Here is a 14,979-nt window from a genome sequence, read left to right on the forward strand (position 1 = left end):
AAAAAAAAAAAAAAAAAAATGAATTTGGAAATCTCCCTCTGGCTCTATTGCTGACATTTTGTCTAAGATTCATTTCATTACTTTCTTAAGTGTTTGGAAGATTCCCCTGTGAAGCCATCCAGACTAAGTGCTTCCTTTGTGGGGAGGTTTTTAATGACAAATTCAACTTGTTTAACAGATATAAAATGATTCAGATATCTTACTCTTTTCTCTTATCCATTTTAGGAAATTGAGATTTTTAAGTGATTTGTTCATGAATTCACAAACATGGTCACGTTCAGATTTATTGACATAAAGTCACTCATAATATCCTCTATTACTCTTTTAATATCTGTAGGATCTGTAGTAAAGTCCTTTTTTTATTTCTGATATTTGTACTTGGCATTTTCTCTTTTTATTTTCTTTCTTAGTTTGTTAAGCATTTATACAAGTTATTGATCTCATCAAAGAAACAAGTGTTGGCTATTGTATGTCAGCTATGGGTTTCATTGATTTCCGCTATTAGCTGCGTAATTTCTTTCCCTCTTTGTTTGGGTTTAATGTGCTATTCTTTTTCTGGTTTCGTAAGATGAAAACTTCAATGACTGATTTTTTAATCTTTTTTTCTTTTCTAATATAAGCAGAGCTTATACATTTCTTCTCAGCATTGCCTAACTACATAGTTTACTTCCCTTATTGTTAATTTCAAAGTATTTTCTAATCACCATCATGATTTATTCTTTGATCCAGAGGTCATTTAGAAGTATTTTCGTGTGATTTCCAATTATTTGGCAGAGGGGGAGGGAGGGCGGATTTTCTAGTTACCTTTCCCTTACTGATTCTAGGTTGATTCCTCTATGGTCAGATAACACACTCAATATTATTTTAATCACTTGAAATTGTTGAGGCTGGCTTTACAGCCCAACCTCTGTTTTGGAAAATGTTTCATGTGCATTTGAAGATAATGTGTATTCTGCACATTATTGGGTATAGTGTTTTGTATATGTCATTTAGATCAAGTTGGGTAACAGTGTTGTTCAAATCTTCTATATTTTTACTGAATTTCTACCTGTTCTTTAGTTACTGAGAAAGTTGGGTTAAGATTAGCATCTGTGGTGGCGGCGAATTTGTCTATTCCTTCTTGTAGTTCTGTTATTAGATGGATACAATTTAAGATTATTATGTCTTCCTGTTGAATCATATAATAAAATAAAATGCTTCTCACTGTCTCTATTGATGCTTCTTGCATTAGAGTCTATTTTGTCTGATGTTAATATGGCTGTACTGCTTTCTTTTGGTTAGGGCTGGTATGATACAACTTTTTCAATTCTTTCATTTTCAATTATTTCTTTTCTTCAATTGGAAGTTGACTTTCCTTTTTTTCAACACAGAAACATTTTGTTTCTTGTATCCAGTCTGACAATGTTTGTCTTTTATTTGAAGTGTTCAGCCCACGTACAATTAATATACTTGCTGATATAATTGGGTTTAATTTTATCTTGTTATCTGTTTCTTATTTGTTCCATTTATTCTTTGTGACTTTCTTTCTCTTCCTTCCTTCCTTCCTTCCTTCCTTCCTTCCTTCCTTCCTTCCTTCTTTCCTTCCTTCCTTCCTTTTTTTGAGATGGGGTCTTACTCTGTTGCTCAGGCTGGAGTGCAGTGGCATGATCATGGCACACTGCAGCCTTGACCTGGGCTCAGGCAATCCTCCTACCTCAGCCTCTCAAGTAGCTGGGACTACAGGCATGTGCCACCATACTCAGCTACTTTTTGTATTTTTTGTAGAAATGGCTTTTTTCCATGTTGCCCAGGCTGGTCTTGAACTCCTGGGCTCAAGCAATCCAGCTGCCTCAGCCTCCCAAAATGCTAGGATTACAGGTGTGAGCTACCGCACCCAACATCTTTGTGACTTTATATTTCATTTTTTGTCTTCTTTTGAATCAATCAAGTAGTTTTAATTCATTTTTCTCTATTAGCTTCATAGTTTTAACTTTTATTTTTACAGTAGTTACCTTAAAGATGTCACTATACATCCCTGAACTACTACAGTCTACCTTAAGTTAGTACTTTTATCACTTCCCAAACAATTGAAGAACCAATGCTACAATTCTATGGTTTAACTCCATTCACTCCACTTATCCTTTATTCTAGTGGAATGTCTATTTGCTTCTATATATATTATAATGGTAGCAAAAAGTTAGTGTTACTTTCTTTTAAACAGTCAAAATGATTCTCTTTTTTTTTTGAGAGGAAGTCTCACTCTGTCACCCAGGCTGGAGTGCAGTGGCACAATCTCAGCCTACTGCAACCTCCACCTCCCGGGTTCAAGCAATTCTCCTGCCTCAGCCTCCCGAGTAGCTGGGATCACAGGCGCCCACCACAATGCCCAGCTAATTTTTGTATTTTTAGTAGAGACAGGGTTTCACCATGTTGGCCAGACTGGTCTTAAACTCCTGACACCAGGTGATCCACTCACCTGGGCCTCCCAAAGTGCTGGGATTACAGGCGTGAGCCACCATGCCTGGCCTCAAAATGAGTTTATATACATCCCATTATTTACTCTTTCTGGTGCTCTTTATTTTTTCCTTTAGTTCTCGTTCAACATGTAAAAAGTTTCCTTTAGTATTTCTTGTAGTGATGATCAACCAGAGGTGAATTCTCAGCTTCTGTTTGTTTAAAAATGTCTATTTTACCTACATTTGTGAAGGATACTTTTGCTAGGCATATAATTCCAGTTTGATTTTTGTTTTTTAATCCCAGCATTTTAAAGATGCACTGTCTATTGTCTGTTGGCATCCATAGTTTCTACTCAAAAGTAGTTGTCAGTCTTATTACTGCTACTTTGAAGGTTATGCATTTTTCCCTAGGGCTGCTTTTATGGTTTCTTCTTTGTCTTTGCTTTTCAGCAGCTTAAGATGTGCCAGATATTTCTTTATCTTTAAAGTGGGCTACAAGGTTGCACATAACCAGGCTCCTATTACCTTTATAATTTTTTTTTTTTTTTTTTTTTTTTTTTTTTTTTTTTTTTTTTTTTGAGATGGCGTCTTGCTGTGTCACCCAGGCTGGAATGCAGTGGTGTCATCTTGGCTCACTGCAACCTCTGCCTCCCAGGTTCAAGTGATTCTTCCTCAGCCTCCTGAGTAGCTGGGATTACAAGCCTGTGCCACCATGCCTGGCTAATTTTGTATTTTTAGTAAAGACGAGATTTCACCATGTTGGTCAGGCTGGTCTCAAACTCCTGACCTTGTGATTTGCCCACCTCGGCCTCCCAAAGTGCTAGGATTACAGTGGTGAGCCACTGCACCCAGCCACCTTTATGATCTTTTGTCTTCCACTCTTCCCTTGCTAACTGTGTTCCAACCACCCTGGCCTTCTTCCATTCCTTGAACACACACTGGTCGTACTCCACCTCAGGACCTTTGCATTGGACATTTCTTCTGCCTAGGATAATCTTCCCCCAAATATTTGCATGACTAACTCACATTCCTCCTTGAAGTCTTTCCTCAAAAGTCACCTTCTCAATGAGGTATTCCATGACTATACTATATAAACAACAACCTGTTCCCCATCGCCAACACTGACTGATACTATTTCCATAGCACTTTTCAGCTTTTAACATGCTATGTAAGTTATTTATATGCTTATTTTTATTATCTTCTTTTCCCACCTCACTAGAGGGTAAGTTCCACAAGGGCAGGAATTTTTATGTTTTGTTCACTAATGTATGCATCTCAAGTGCCTAGAAATCTGCCTGACACCTGGAGGAGGCTTAATAAAAGCTTGCTCATGACTGTTCAATTAAAGGGTAGCAGATGTTTGCACTCACTGTTAGAGAAAAGAACCTGGACTTTGCTCCTGCATTTGTGATTCAAAGGACATCAAATCATGTACACATTCTGACCCAGGATGGGAAGCCTGGTGCACAAGTCCCCACTGACCAGCTTGCAACATATCCTCTGTTTCTGCACTTTTATCAAAATCCCTTCAAGGCTGGGCGTGGTGGCTCATGCTTGTAATCCCAGCACTTTGGGAGGCTGAGGTGGGTGGATCACCTGAGGTCAAGAGTTTGAGACCAGCCTGGTCAACATGGTGAAACCCCATCTTTACTAAAAATACAAAAGTTAGCTGGGCGTGGTGGTGAGCACCTGTAATCCCAGCTACTTGGGAGGCTGAGGCAGGAGAATCACTTGAACCCAAAGGTGGAGGTTGCAGTGAGCCAGGATTGCAACATTGTATTCCAGCCTGGGTGATGAGAGATAAACTGCAACTCAAAAAAAAAAAAAAAAAAAAATCCCTTCAGCATGGCTCGTCTCAGTCCAGACTGAAGAGGGACAACAATCTGACTAAACCAATGCACACTAAGATACTAGTGACTGATAGTCTTTAACACTTTCAAGGACTTTTAAAGGAGCACCTTGTTCATTTACTGGGTTTACTCCTGACAAAAGCAACTTGCCATAGCAAGCAGCATCAGGATGTACAGCTCATAGTTCTGGGTTTAAACTCTCAGTTCTGCCATTTGTTGCTTTCTCCTTAGATAACCTCCCCTGCCTTTCACTGTTTTGTTCAGTTTTTTTTTTCCCCTGAAAACAGGGATAGAAATTTTGTCTTATCCACCTCAAGGACTCAAAATATAGATTAAGGAACTTCAAAGTTGAAAGGGAACTTAGAGATCATCTAGGAATTTTATTTTGTTTTAGGTAATTCTTTACAACTTTCACTTTCAATAACACTGTCTCATTGAAATCTCAGAACAACCATGTCAAATAGGAGAGAAGTCATTAATCCCTTTTTACAGGAAGGAAACAAGTTAAGAGAGGCCAAGACTCTGTGGCAAGTTAGTGTCAGAGCTGGGAGCAGTGGTTCTTTGTTCTACAGAACTTTCCCTGTGGTCCCTGCTAGAGGGTCCTAAACCAAAAGGTCCACTGACTCTTTCTTATACATCTCCATTGCCTGGGGAGCTCACTGCCATCCAAGACAGCCCATTCTCCAGTAGGGTGGCTTTGATAGCTGGCTGTCATTTGTGGTGGTATAGAATGTGTTACATTGAGAAAAAGTGATTTTTAGGGCTTTCACCCTAATGTGTGTTTGGGGGCCAGAGAGTTTGCAGAAATATTCAGAGAACATACAAAGACAGCCAGAATGACAATAATAATAATAATAACAGTGCCAATCTGATGGTGTCACATCCCTGTTTGTAATCCTTTAATGGCTTCCTGGTTCCCTGAAGAGTGAGTCCAGACTCCTTGATGTGCCTGCCATAAGCTAGGTCCAGCCTCAAACTACTTCTCCATGCCACACTCATCTCCCCCACCCCACCCTGGCCATTCTGACTCCTGTTTGCTTTGCGTGGAAAACCTTCACCTCCTCCCCACCCCCACTGCTCCTACAGGCCTCTGTACTCCCCCTAAAGGCCCTACACACTGCTGGGTTGTACTTATCCATCTCCCCAGCCACACTGTGAGCTGGGAAGGGTCAGGGGCTGCATGGGGTTCCTCTGCCCTGGTGCCCAGCATGGAGACTGGCACAGAATAAGTGATTGCCCCATCCCTGCACATTCACAGACATCTCTGCTGTTCTCATAAGCCAGACCAGGAGAGGGTTAAACAACATGCTGGCCTAGGATTAACTTTGGCATTAAAGAGGCAGGTGCCCCAGTGTTTTACCAGATGCTTGGAAACCTGTTTTCAGGTCAGCTCAGAGACTCAATCCAGCCAGGTCATCCCTAGAGCTGACTGAGACCTGTGCCATTCCTTGGGCCCTGAGCTGCCTGCTGGGGGTGGGCGTGGGGTGTGTGGAAAGGGTGGGTAGAGCTTGGTCCTGTGCAGGCTAGCTCTGTAGCCTTGGTTGAGTCCTTCCTACCTGCTAAGGTTTCCCCATCTGGGCACAAAGGAGGCGGGTCTGAGTGGTCCCACGGGTCCCTCTTGTGAGGACTGGCCAAGAGCAAGGGAACCTCAGATTCCAGAACCCCCTAGCTAGGGGTCCCCTCGCTTGGGAGAGACTTTCTCCACCGCAGGGGTGAGGAAGGGTAAATCTTTAACGAGCTAGCCCTGGGCAGGCTGGAGCCTTTCCGGATGGATGGCTGCCTGGGATGGGGGATGGGGTGGGAATGCAAGATGTGTGTAGACAGTCCCAGTGTTGTGGAGAAGGGAGGGTATTGGGGGGAGTAAATAAAGGAGACGCGGGCGGAGCTAACTGCGTGTGCAGAACAGGACATGGAGGAACGCGGGTCACCCGACGGGTAAGCAGATCTTCAGAGAGGTTCGAGGAGTCCTGAACAGCCGCTAGGTGCAGGTATGATAACTCGCATTGCTGCCCACAGGGATCTCGCGCGAAGCCTGGAGCAAGGACCAGAGGGGCCGGAAACGCCCATCCAGGTGGTGCTCAGGTGGGTATAAGGTGGCTAGGAGGCACCTGGGCGAGGCAGGGTTCGACGAAGAAATCAGGATGTACTATCTGCCCTTCTGTCGGACCCCAGGGTACGTCCCATGAGCGCGGCCGAGCTGCGTCGAGGGCAGCAGAGCGTGCTGCACTGCTCAGGGACCCGGACTCTGCAGGTGAGGAACCCGTCTGTCTGTCTCCCCAACAAATCCCGGGGACGCCAGGTCCCTTCCCCCAGGCAACTTTGCCCTAAGCCCTACCCTCTCCCGGAGTGTTCCTCTCCCAGGTGCCCCACCCTCCCCACAGTGCCCCTCCCTTCCAGGATGCCCAGCCCTCCGCCATGGTGCGCCGCGCCAACCCCTCCGAGTGCCCCGCCCCTTCTGAGGGCCCGCGCACTCAAGGTGCCCGCCCTCACCCAGAATGCCCCCCCCCCAGGGTGTCCCACCCTCCCCAGAATGCCCCGCCCCTACTGAGTGTCCCCCTTACCCCCAGTGCAGGGTGCCCGTTCACCAAGTGCCTCACTGAGAGCCCTACCCTCCTCCAGGGTGCCCCGCCCTCCTCCAGGGTGCCCCGCCCCTCCAGAGTGCCCCGCCCCTCCAGAGCGCCCCGCTCCTCCAGAGTGCCCCGCCCCTCCAGGGTGCCCCGCCCTCCTCCAGAGATCTCCGCTCCTCCGCCCCACCCGCGCCAGGTGAGCCCTCCAGGCCGGGGTCCCGAACTGGCCTTCCGTTTCGGTGCGGTGCTAGACGCGGCGCGCACGCAGGAGGACGTGTTCCGGGCGTGCGGCGTGCGGCGCCTGGGGGAGCTGGCGCTGCGCGGGTGAGTGAAGCTTCGCCTCCGCTCCGCGCCGGGCCTGGCGGGGCCCCGATGCACCCCCAGCCCCCACCCCGGGTAGCCGCCCGAGTCCAGCTACACCCTTGCCGCCCGCAGCTTCTCCTGCACTGTCTTCACCTTTGGCCAGACGGGCTCCGGGAAGACCTACACCCTGACTGGACCCCCTCCCCAGGTGGGCGAGCGCCGGCGGAGCCCTCACTGGGCGGGGCTAGGTGGGCTGGAAACCCTGGGGAGTCGCAGGCGACGCAGACTCCCAGAGGAAAGAGACTGGGACGATGCAGCGTGACCCATTTGTTTGCAGACGAGGACGCTGAGGACCAAAGAGAAGGGACTTGCCCAATTTGGAGCATTTGGGCTTCAACTTTGGCCCCTTCCTAGCTCTCAGTTTTCTCATCTGTAAAATGGAAGTGACAGTACCGACTATGAGTTAAATGAGCCATTGCTTGGGAACTTGGCACGTTTCCCGGCGCACGGTATCATACATGCGCTACAGAGGGTAGTCATTACTGTGGAGATGACGATGGCTCAGCTGGTTTTGCCCCAGGGGAGGGGTGCCTGTACCCCCTAGCCTGGCTGGCATCATGCAGAGGACCTTCGCCTGGCTGTTAGACCGCGTGCAGCACCTGGGTGCCCCTGTCACCCTTCGCGCCTCTTATCTGGAGATCTACAATGAGCAGGTAAGGGAATGCGAGGAATAGAAAGACAGCCCATGAGGAAACGGAGCGCTTCTTTCCGGGGAGCCTGGATCAAAGGACAGGAGGGGCGGTGGGGGACTCTGTTGTCAGTAAGATCTGGGGGTGGGTGGACTCGGAAAGATCCCCTTTCCTCACCCTCCTCCCTCCCCTCCCAGGTTCGGGACTTGCTGAGCCTGGGATCTCCCCGGCCCCTCCCTGTTCGATGGAACAAGACTCAGGGCTTCTACGTGGAGCGGCTGCGGGTGGTGGAATTTAGGAGTCTGGAGGCCCTGATGGAACTTTTGCAAATTGGTGTGTGCTGATCGCGGGGAGTTTTGCGGGTAGGGGTGCCCATTCCTCAATTGTTTACTGAGTGTGGACTTGGGACCCAGACTGCAGCTGCAGCTTCAGAAGTGACTCCTGGGCGAGGTGGGGAAGGACCAGTAAACTACAATTCAAAGACATGGCCCAAGGGTGCCCCCTGCACCCACTGCCAACAAGGCCTGCTAATTCTGCCTTCCAAACTCCTTTCATGCTCTCTCTTTAGCCCAGGGCCTCGGCCTCAGCCAGGCCTCATTCTTGCTCCCTGGTGGTCTCGGCACCTCAAGGCTCTCCCCTGCCAATCCATTCTCCTCTATTCTGCAAACCCCATCTCTCTTTGCCTCCAGACCCTCCACCCTTCCAGGGCCCCGAGGATCAAGGTCATACCTCTTAGCTTAGCTTAAAGGCCGTTCCCTTTCAGCCTCATTCTTTTTTTTAAATCAAGTATTTATTGGACACCCCTCCTTTGGCAGGCACTGGAGATGCTGACTGTAGATTCTGGCCCCAGCACTTTGCCACACCTCTCAGCTGATCTCACTGCCTCAGTTTCTCCCCCTTCTTTCACGAAGCCTTGGGAAAGATGTTTATAAAATGCAAATCTGACTGTCATTCTTCTGCTCAGTTTTCTCTATCCTCCATTCACCCATCTCTGCTACAGCAGGACCCAACATCCCATCGTTCCCTGAACAACACCCACTTTGTTGCCTCCCTGCCTTTGCATGAGGCTTGCTCCTCCACCAGGATTCCTTTGCTCCTTTTTCTTCATTGGTGATGACCTGTTCTTCCTACCAGGTCCAGCTCCTGATGTTTTTCCCTTCCAGGTCTCAGCCGTCGAAGGAGCTCAGCACACACCCTGAACCAGGCCTCCAGCCGAAGCCATGCCCTGCTCACCCTTTACATCAGCCATCAAACTGTGAGTGCCCCAGCCTGGGAAGGTGCTTGCCCAGGGCCACCCAACAAAAGTCTGTGTCTGGACATACAAACCAACTTGGGTGTGCATGGGGGGTAATGGTGGAAACCCTTGGCCCCATACTCTTGTGGCTTTGGTGGGGACAGTCCCTCCCAAGTCCCTCCCAAGTCCCCATGAAGCTCTGACCCCTCAGGCCCAGCAGATGCCTCCTGTGGACCCCGGGGCACCCCCTGTTGGTGGGAAGCTGTGCTTTGTGGACCTGGCAGGCAGCGAGAAGGTAGCAGCCACGGGATCCCGTGGGGAGCTGATGCTTGAGGCCAACAGCATAAACCGAAGCCTGCTGGCCCTGGGTGAGACCTGGGGGCCACCAGTGTGATTTCCTGTCTCTCCTCTGCACCTGGCTCACAGCTCTCCACAATGGGGGATACCAGAGGAGTTGTAGTGCATAGAAGAGGGTTAAAGAGCTGCGATCCAGGAACCAGAAGCCTCATTCTGGCCCCAGCTCTGCTGTTGACTTCTCCCTTCGTAAAACACTGCTTATGAATCTATAAACTCTAACGGTGTATAAAGTTACATGCTAATTTGGGAAATAGAACCACTCAACTGCAGAAGATGAGCCCTCAGAGACATTTGGCATGTTCCTTGTGCAGCTGGGAAGACTGAGGCCCAGTAAAGGAAAGGGACTTGACCTTTCTCCCCATCCCCACCCCAAGATATCGAACCTGGAGATCCTCAGGGACTGGGCCCTCAGGATTCCTCTGTGGCATGCATGCAAGATGCCCACGAAACTCCTTTGTGTTCAATTCATTTGTTAGAAGTTCCCTGCTGAGTGTCTGAGTACCAGGCCCTTTGCTGGGCACTGAGGGTCAGGGTATACAGAGCCTTCTCTGCCCTCGAAGAGTCCCAGTCTGGCGGTGGGGACCAATCTGACTGAGTCATGAGATCATGTGGAAAGATGGGTTTTTAGGGCAACACAGGCCTGGGTGGAGAGCCCAGCTCTGCAGCCTCCCAGCCTGATGGCCCTGGGCAAGCAATGTAACCTTCCCGACTCTTGGTGTCTCTCCCCAGGTCACTGCATCTCCCTGCTGCTGGACCCACAGCGAAAGCAGAGCCACATCCCTTTCCGGGACAGCAAGCTCACCAAGTTGCTGGCAGACTCACTGGGAGGGCGTGGGGTCACCCTCATGGTACTTAAGCGGGGCCTGGCAGGGAGGGTTGGGTATTGAGGAGGGGGCCCCCAGAGAGGAGCACTCAGTGGGAGTGCACTCCCCAGGTGGCCTGCGTGTCCCCCTCAGCCCAGTGCCTTCCTGAGACTCTCAGCACCCTGAGATATGCAAGCCGAGCTCAGCGGGTCACCACCCGGCCGCAGGCCCCTAAGGTGAGTATAGGCAGGCACAGGCTGAAGGACAGGCGTGGAGATGCTAGGGGATCAGGCAGGAGTTGGAGCCTGAGTCCCTTGATTGAAGTCTTGGACTGGGTCAAAGCTGAGATTAGGGTTGGAATCCTGGAAATGGTGTCGTGGCTGTGTAGGGTGAGGTCAGGGTCCCAGCCAGGGTCATGCCAGGTTTAGGGCAGGTCTAGGGTTGGAGTTTGAGTTGGGATCTGATTCAGGGTCTAGCTCAGTTGGTATCATGGTTAAGTGGGAATTGATTTGGGGTCTAATAAGAGGTCTCGTCTGGAATCATCTGGCCCAAGGTTTGGACAGAACTGAGTTTGGGATTGGACTCAGAGCTGAGTCCAGCTCAGAGTGGGGCCCTCCAGGACAGTGCAGTTAGGACAAGGTACCCCCTCCAGGCAGATGCAGCCTTGTGCCAAGATGCAAGGCTGACGAGTGAAGCATGGGCTGGATTTTAGGCCCCAGTTACTTCCCACACCTGGAAGTCCTTGTGCAGTGTACAACTTATACAACCATAAAGGTGGCCCTGGGCCTCTTTCCCTACAGTCTGCTGTGGCAAAGCAGCCCCAGCATTTGGAGACAGAGATGCTGCAGCTCCAGGAGGAGAACCGTCGCCTGCAGTTCCAGCTGGACCAAATGGACAGCAAGGGTATGAGCTCCCTGGAGGCAGAGTAGGATGGGGATAGGGTCTGGGGCTGCTGTGGATCCACCACCCCCTGCTTCCCTGCAGCATCAGGGCTCAGTGGGGCCCGGGTGGCCTGGGCCCAGCGGAACCTGTACGGGATGCTACAGGAGTTCATGCTGGAGAATGAGAGGCTCAGGTAGGGCCCAGCCCACAGCCAGAGGGATGCTGTCCCCCACCCATCACTGTTAAGCTGCTTCTGCCAAGCTGCCCCCTCTCCCTGTCCCTGGCTCCCCTATGTCCCTACCTGCTTCCTCAGCTGGTGCTATGCTGCAATGAAGAGGAGCTGACTGACGCCCCTGCAAGCCCCATTTCCTACTCCTTTCTGGCTTGTGCTCTACCCTAGGAAAGAAAAGAGCCAGCTGCAGAATAGCCAAGACCTGGCCCGGAATGAGCAGCGCATCCTGGCCCAGCAGGTCCATGCACTAGAGAGGTAAGCAGAGCCACCAACTTGGAGCCAGGCCTCCGGACAGAGGGCAGCTGGGAAAAGGGATGGCTTAATGAAATGCTTGAGGCTGGCCTCTGGATTCAGACCAACTAGGTTCAGTTTCCAGCTCTGCCACCGACTAGCTGTGTCACCTGAGGCAAGTCATTTAACTTCTCACTGCCTGGGTTTCCTCTTCTGTAAAGTGGGGGTCATCGTCATGCTTACTTTATAGGCTTGTTTTAAAGATCAGAGAGAATGAGTTAACATGTAAAACCTTGAGAACAGGGCCTGGTACCTGGTACGGGATCCAGGAGTATTAGCTGGGAAGGGGATTTGAAAGCCAGCTCGGTGGTAGGGTTGGAGGCTGCAGGCATAGACCCTACTGTTCTTTTTAGGCGCCTCCTTTCTGCCAGCTACCGTCACCAGCAGGGCCCTGGCCTGACCCCACCGTGTCCCTGTTTGATGGCCCCAGCTCCCCCTTGCCACGTGAGTCTCACTGCCCAGCCTGGAGGGGTGACAAGTAGGGACATCATGGAGCCTCTGACGCAGCCTTTTGCAGGCACTGCCACCCGTCTACTCCTGCCCCTGCTGCTACATCTGCCCACTGTGTCGAGTGCCCCTGGCCCACTGGGCCTGCCTGCCAAGGGAGCGCCACCTGCCCCAGGTAGGAAAGGCCAAGGTGGGAGTGAGGGAAGGCTGGGAGAACTGGAGACCTTGATCTAGGAGTCATCAGTCCAGAGCCCCAGGGATTCCAGGGCTCCATGCTAGATCATGGGGAGTGAATGGCTGGCTTAGGGCTCCCTCTGCCCGGGTTTAAAATAGCTGTTGACCCTCCCTTCTCCCCACCCTGCCCTCTTTTAGGAATTCATCCTGTCATTCACTTATTCAATCACTCACATATTTACTCACTTGTGGATTTACTGAATTGTACATTCACTCACTCCTTCAGTAACTCCCCAAGCTCCTTGCTTTATACCAACCTCTCTTCTGGGCTCTGAGGATTCGGAAATAGACCAGACATGGTTCCTACTCTCAGGAGGCTTCTAGTCTCAGGAGAGGATGGGAGAAGAACCACCTACTGCACACAGAAGAAGGCGACCAGGACCCCACCCCTTTATGCCATCCTGACATTCTTGATACCTTGTGGGGTAGGCATAGCGGGGTTTCATGGCTAGCACCAGGTAAGTGGGACACAGAGAGGCAGGACTGAGGTCACCCAGAGTGGGCTCTGGTCTTTTCTACAGGTGTTGGACCCTGAGGCCTCAGGTGGCAGGCCCCCATCTGCCCGGCCTCCACCCTGGGCACCCCCATGCAGCCCTGGCTCTGCCAAGTGCCCAAGAGAGAGGTGGGTCCCTCCCTGGGACACTGAGGTCGGAGGGGTGTGGTCTGGGGAACTCAAAGGCTCACCTCCCATCTCCCAACTCACCCTGGCCCAGGAGTCACAGTGACTGGACTCAGACTCGAGTCCTGGCAGAGATGTTGATGGAGGAGGAGGTGGTACCTTCTGCACCCCCCATGCCCGTGAGGCCCCCAAAGACATCACCAGGGCTGAGAGGTGAAGAAGGGAGAGAGGGAAGGGCCCCTAATGTTCTCTGTGATCTTAGGGTAGAACCCACCCTCTCCAGGCCTCATCTCTGAAATGGGGTGGGTGTTGAGAGGTGGCTTCTAAGATCTTTCTACTTCCAAACTTGGAATTCTCTTTTTAGGAGCACCTGCATGCCCAGATGTATGCTGGAGCCCATGGTGTATGGGGGTGGGGTGGGGGGAAGGGTGGAGGGCACCTACCCCCTGAGGCTTCTCTAGAGGATGTTGGGACCCAGATGGACCTGGGTGAGGAGGGGGCCAGGAGAGGGCAGGCCCTGAGTCTCACTGCTCCTTAGGTGGGGCCGGGGTTCCAAACCTGGCCCAGAGACTGGAGGCCCTCAGAGACCAGATTGGCAGTTCCCTGCGACGTGGCCGCAGCCAGCCACCCTGCAGTGAGGGTGCACGGAGCCCAGGCCAAGTCCTCTCTCCCCGTTGAAGGCCAAATGGGAACCCAGGAGACTGCTGTGTGACCTCAGACTGGGCTCTGTGCTCTTGGGCCTCAGTCTCCCCATCTGCTGAATGGAGACAGCAGCTACTCCACCTGAAGCTGGGCTAGGGGCGGGGACTGGGGGTGCTATTTAGGGGAGCAAGGGGATTCAGGAGAAACCAGGCAGCAGGGGATGAAGTACATGAATAAAGAAAAGCATCAGCTCCAAGTCTGGTCGGTTCTGTCCTCTGGGGTTGTCAGTCACTTCCCCGTGGGGAGTTAGAGAGAGGAAGGGCTAGGACTCTGGGCACAGATGTGTGTCCCCTTCCAGTCTGGAATATCCCAAGCTCCCATCTCCTTTCATGTATTTTTTTTTTTTTTGAGACGGAGTCTAGCTTTGTCGCCAGGCTGGAGTGCAGTGACACGATCTCAGCTCACTGCAACCTCCGCCTCCCGGGTTCAAGCGATTCTCCTGCCTCAGCCTCTCGAGTAGCTGGGATTACAGACACGAGCCACCACGCCCAGCTAATTTTTGTATTTTTTTTGTTGTTGTTGTTAGAGACGGGGTTTCACTATGTTACCCAGGATGGTCTCGATCTGCTGACCTCGTGATCTGCCTGCCTCAGCCTCCTAAGGTGCTGGCATTACAGGTGTGAGCCACCGCGCCCGGCCTCTTTTCATGTATTATACAAGTTTTGATTAAGCAACTACTACATGCCATTGGGTAGGTGGGGGGCAATTGAATGGCAAGCATCCCCATGAAGGAGGCATGAGGGAAACTGATTTGGCCTGGAGCACAGGGAGATGGGTGGTCAAAGGGCTCACTCTGTGTTACCGTGGGTCCTGGTGCTGGTGGGGATCAGAAGGCCTGGCTTCTTGTGCCACAGATCTGCGCTGGGACTCTGGGCAAGCCCTGTTCCCTCTCTGGACCACTCTGATATTCAGTCAATTAAGTGGGGGACACAACTTCCTTCCCATTGAGTTCTAGTGAGGGTCAAGGCTGTGAGCAATATCTGATTCATGGCATAAATGCCCTGTAAAATGCTGTATTAGTTGGTTCTCAGCACTGCTGTAAAGAACTACCTGAGGCTGGGTCATTTATGAAGAAACGCGATTTGACTCACAGCTCTGCAGGCTGTACAGGAAGCATGACTGGGAGGCCTCAGGAAACTTATCATTGCAGAAGGACGAAGGGGAAGCAAGCACATCTTACCATGGCGGGGCAGGAGAGAGAGAGAATGAAGGGGGAAGTGCTACACACTTTCTAACAACCAGATCTCGTGAGGACTCACTGTCATAAGAACAGCAAGGGGGAAATCTGCCCCATGATCCAATCACCTCCCACCAGGTCCCTCCCCCAATATTAG

The 14,979-nt window shown here is 51.0% G+C and overlaps 1 protein-coding gene across 1 annotated transcript; it reads left to right on the forward strand.

The window, feature by feature from the left end:
* Window positions 1-6,128: 6,128 nt before the first annotated feature.
* On the forward strand, window positions 6,129-13,841 carry KIF12 (kinesin family member 12). The gene is made up of 19 exons (XM_017875938.1): window positions 6,129-6,220; window positions 6,302-6,367; window positions 6,458-6,536; window positions 7,049-7,176; window positions 7,288-7,373; window positions 7,741-7,868; window positions 8,042-8,177; window positions 9,008-9,099; window positions 9,290-9,446; window positions 10,165-10,283; window positions 10,370-10,474; window positions 11,039-11,141; window positions 11,223-11,313; window positions 11,521-11,607; window positions 11,997-12,087; window positions 12,161-12,265; window positions 12,846-12,946; window positions 13,038-13,156; window positions 13,482-13,841. Exons 1-19 carry the CDS (start codon window positions 6,195-6,197, stop codon window positions 13,619-13,621), a joined length of 1,959 nt encoding a protein of 652 aa, XP_017731427.1. The 5' UTR covers window positions 6,129-6,194; the 3' UTR covers window positions 13,622-13,841.
* The last annotated feature ends 1,138 nt before the right edge of the window (window positions 13,842-14,979 follow it).

Source organism: Rhinopithecus bieti, unplaced genomic scaffold (assembly GCF_001698545.2).
Source record: "Rhinopithecus bieti isolate Rb0 unplaced genomic scaffold, ASM169854v2 scaffold_9997, whole genome shotgun sequence".
Classification (NCBI taxonomy): domain Eukaryota; kingdom Metazoa; phylum Chordata; class Mammalia; order Primates; family Cercopithecidae; genus Rhinopithecus; species Rhinopithecus bieti.